This window comes from Poecilia latipinna, unplaced genomic scaffold (assembly GCF_001443285.1).
Source record: "Poecilia latipinna isolate Pla-1442-1.1 unplaced genomic scaffold, P_latipinna-1.0 Scaffold850, whole genome shotgun sequence".
NCBI lineage: Eukaryota > Metazoa > Chordata > Actinopteri > Cyprinodontiformes > Poeciliidae > Poecilia > Poecilia latipinna.
Genome location: NW_015113466.1, coordinates 227,529 through 232,146, shown reverse-complemented (window position 1 = coordinate 232,146; position 4,618 = coordinate 227,529). Strand labels below are relative to the sequence as shown.

General features: G+C 40.6%; 1 protein-coding gene across 2 annotated transcripts in view; it reads left to right on the top strand.

Annotated features, from left to right (window-relative positions):
* The first annotated feature begins 3,084 nt into the window (after nucleotides 1–3,084).
* Nucleotides 3,085–4,618, top strand: part of LOC106956856 (contactin-associated protein-like 2) — a 226,538-nt gene continuing 225,004 nt past the window's right edge. The window contains exon 1 of one of the 2 annotated variants that reach the window (XM_015047932.1): nucleotides 3,085–3,612. In XM_015047932.1, the coding sequence (XP_014903418.1) occupies nucleotides 3,504–3,612 (109 nt within the window). In that variant the 5' untranslated portion in view covers nucleotides 3,085–3,503. The remainder of the gene's footprint in view (nucleotides 3,613–4,618) is intronic. The other variant, XM_015047933.1, reaches the window with a different exon arrangement.

Sequence of the window (4,618 nt, the reverse complement as noted above, 5' to 3'; positions counted from 1 at the left end):
TGTTTTTCCCAAATTTTTTTTTTAACCCAAAAATTTGTTTTTTTTTTTTTTTTTTTTTTTTTTTTTTATGTATCTGAAGTACAAAAATAAATCAGTGCATAATTGTAACGTGGAACTCATATGAAGTATGATTTTTTTTTCCCAGTCTCTTTTTGTTTTTGGATTTTATTTTATTTAATTTTTTTTGCATAAACGATCTTAAAAGTGTTGTGTGTGTTTGTTTTCTAGCCTGATCACTACTTTTTTAACCCCTTTTTGGACATAGTCTAGGGCAGGGGTGCCCAAAGTCGGTCCTCGAGGGCCGGCATCCTGCACGTTTTAGTTCTCTCCCTGCTGGTGGTAATAATCTTTTCAGCATGTCAATATTCTTCTTAGATCTTCTAATGAGCTATCATTAGATCCAGGTGCGTTAAACCAGGGAGAGAACTAAAACATGCAGGATGCCGGCCCTCGAGGACCCACTTTGGGGACCACTGGTCTAGGGTTTCTTCATCTAGTTTAAAAAGTATGATTTTTCTTCCAATATAAAAAAAGCACATTCTTTATGTGTCCTGTGTCCCCTTTGTAGGACATAGGACAAGTTTGTAGCTTGTGTCAAACTGAAAATATAAAATTTTTCCAAAAGTTGCTTTTGTTCACCATTCTCGCATTAGTTCTAGCTGTATAATGCATCAGTTATAACTGATTAAATCACCTATGTTCTCTAATTTATTTGTAAGGCTTTTGTGATTTATAGTCAAAGAATTAAAGCCATGAGCCTTTTTATGAAATATTTCATCACTATATTCTGAATCTTTGAACTAATGCAATGAGTATCTTAAATTTTTAATGGCCTTTCTGTATTTTATGAAATGTTACTTGCTGCTAGTTCTTGTCTTGTTCATAGGACATCATGGTGCAAATAGTTTAAACTATGAATTTTATTTTATTTTTTTCTAAATCTTTACTAAAGCAAACTTATCCTTACATTTCATAAGTGTGGCTCTTTATTTCATTTACGAGTATGATTTACCTTATATTTTTTCTTAAAAATAAAAGAAGTTCTAGATTCATTTGAAAGAGCATAACTATTCAAAATGCAAACCAAATTCAGAGCTAACTTTGTTCCCCAACAAATTCCCTATTCACGTCAACCCAGCAACTCCTATCACTGGTTTTCAGGGCAGTCTGCTCTGCAGGCTTTATATGGCTCCTTTTTCTAGCCCACCTGGTTCAAATGAGTAGGTCAGCTTTTCATCGGGCCCTGCTGAAGCGTTATAATTACCCCTTTTAATTGAATCAGGTGAGTTCATAGCATGTGAGATGTGAGGCATGCAGTGCAGGTGTGTGGGAGAGGTTAAGGACCAGGATTAGAAAATGGTGCCATGCAGAGTGCAGACAATTTTCCCAGTCATTTTCTGCAGTGCTTGTTCTGTCCTACTACTTTCTGCGATACTAAACAATTTTAGGCCTGTTTGGTATTCAGAAAATCTGAAGATCAAACTTGCTGCTATGTACAGCCAGCAATTCTTCAAATTGTTGATTTGAGTCAAAGGTCACATTTCAAATGATACTGCGGAGGACAAGGTTAAATAAAAGCAGAATTTTATTTTCTTGCTTGATGCTGACTGTGGAAAATCTCCCACTTCACTTGAACACAATACTTCACAAAACATGATTCCTCAGGAGATTCATCATTGCTGTCATCAACTTTCTTTTGTTAAAAATCATCTTCAGTGGGGGCCTTTAGCATTCACTGTCTTTTTTTTTTTCTTTTTTTTTGTGGTAAAAACAAGTTGAACGATGTCTGTAAATTACCATGCATGACATATTGACAAACCCATTTGCAGTCCTTGTGAAAAATAAAAAAAGAACACTAAAACAGCAAATGGCATGATGAAGTGGGTGGATGGAGCAATCAACAGACAGAAGAGGAGGGGGAGGTTGGGAAAATGACAATGGCCATGAAGAAGAGAGGCAAATGATATAAGAAGACTGGCATTTTCTTTAGAATAGCTCTGACCAAAGACAGAGCTATTCCAGAGACATTTGTGTGTCTGGATCTTAATTTGTCCAGTAGCTGGGAGTATCTGTTTTTCGAGACTTAATTTACAAACCTCCAAACACGTTTCTTTTTATTTACGCTATCTGTATTTATATGCAAGTTAAAAGTCCCATGGAGCCTTTGGTGAAGCTAAAGAAATCCACAACTCAAGTGGGAGAAACTCTCAACACAAATATTAGTTCTACATTCAACAAAAAAGGAGACCTTTGTGGAATAATAGCTAAAACAAAGGGCCAGCTGTTGGAACCCCCCGACCCCCCAGAGAAGTCTAATTTTCAGTTTGCCAGAAGCCATCGAGGGGGCTTAGCAGAGATGGAAGAAAGTTCTCCACTCAGATGTGACCAACATTTGATTTCTTTGCTTGCATGCAAAATTGTTTGGTGGTAAAATGGCACCGCACATCTGAATGGGTACACACTCTCCATATGGGATGGTGGCAGCATCGTAATGTAGAGAAGCTTCAGCAGTTACAGGAAGGCCCACTAGAGTTGCTTTGAAAATTGATGAAACGACAAACATGGCAGTGTTGGTATCTTATCTTAAGGACAGCACCAGCAGCCTCAATCTTGGAGCAGAGGCTACTGGTTTAGATCAATTAGAGCAGGGTGGTCAAACATTTCTTAATGTAGATGTAAAAGCTTGGTAGAGACATGGCACAAAAGCCTTTCAGGTAATTGTAACCAAAATGTGGCCTTATAAATATTGACTGAAGTGGGATAAATGTAAAGGCCTGAACTCTCTTCTCTCATTTTTATTTGTTTAAATCACTTTCTGATCTTTCACGCTTTCCAGTAAAATATGCTGGAGCTTGGTGTTGTAACATGACTTTTAATATGACCTGTATGGAAAATGTCTAAGTCGTATGTGGTGTCTCCAACTCCTGTGCATATTTCGATGGGTTTTGGCTTAAGGGGAAAGTACACGTTCGGGGTATAACACCACCTCCATACAAAGAAGGAGGGGGGCACTGTCTGGCAGCAAGAGACTGGAACTCGGGTTACACACAGAGAGAGAGATACGGAAAGAGTGGGATAAGTTCAGCACCACGGACAGCGCATCGGAGAGCAGGAGTCGAGAGATCAGCTCAGCAGCGCACTGTCATGCCTTCTTGAACTACCACAGCCTTCATTGTACACTGCGGTCGTACTAAGTCGTTCTCGCAAGCGAAAACTCTCTTATTTTGTTTCTGTCGGGAGTCGCAATAAAAGGAGGCAAAATCGCGGCAGGAATAATTGCTTTTCGTTTGCAAGTAAAGACCAGCCTATTTGACGGTGTGAGCCTTACATCATCGTGAGGCAGTGAGAGACAGAGAGAAAGAGCGAGCGGGAGAGTGAGAGCACTTGCGCCAGGCTCTTCTCTGCCAGTCCTCAGTCGCAAAGCGAGGCTGACGGATCTCACTGGCGATTTCGCCTCTCTGCTCCGTGGTCCCTCTCCCGTTCGCCTGCGCAGCTCACCGGCCATGAAGATGCACCGGCAGCGTCCTGCCCAGAGACCGTCGTTGTTGTTACCCCTCGTTTTGTGGATTTTCTGCCACGTCAACAGTGTTCACGGAGCTCTACCAACAACCCGTAAGTTGTTGGTGTTTCTCTGTTTGGATTTGTTTTGGGGTGCAGTGCATAGGTGGAAATCAGATTGTGTCACCGATGCAAACCTGAGCTTTCTGTGTGCTGGCAGTGGAGGACGGTGCCAGGCTGCACCGAGGGAAGAGACAGGAAGAAGGGGTTACCCCGAGAGTTTAGATCTCCACGTGCTGCCCTCCGGAATCTTTAAACAAGAGATTTTTGGCACACATATGTTTGGGCGAGCGATATTTCAATATGATTTGGGGGTTTTATAGTGGTGTCTGAGATACTTAAGGAAATATCAGGATTTAAGTGGTGGTGTTTTGTTTTTGTTTTTCGCAACTTCGGCGTAGTCTGTTCCAGAAACAGTTAAGCTCTTGTTTTATTTGCTGATTTTACACGTTCATTTAGAAATGCAGGTTTGCTTCAAAGGAAATGTAAATGTCTTAAATTGCTCTATCATGCGTTTTAGTTACACTATCTTTAGTGTGCTTGTTTTCAGCCTACACACCAAATCATTATTCTTAAGTGGATGGACAACACATGGCTACCGGAACGCAAATATTATTATTATTATTATTATTATTATTATTAAAAAGCAGCTTGTATTTATTTATTTTAGGATTTGTCTGGCGCTGTGTCAAACCCTTTTTATAGTTCTCAGTCTTTTAGCTGTTCTCCATATATAACAAACTGACTTTCTGGTTATTTTCGGATGAACCTTGCATGATCGTTTCTGTCACCCATAATAGCAGCAGTCATATTTTGCTTCACTGAGATTAGCCGTGCTTCCTTCGATTAAGGTCTGGCTAACGGAGAGTCTGCCGAAAGGTTCAGTGAGACCGATTCCCCCGGTGATCGCTAGTGTTTCTCCGGTCCTGGATGGATGTTTGCGGGGTCGCGCATCATTAATCATTCCATCTGACAGGCGACAAGAGGGAGACGCTGCTGCTAGCGATTTGCGTGTGTGTGTGGCTGTGTGTGGTGACACGAAGTGGAACCAAAAAAAAAA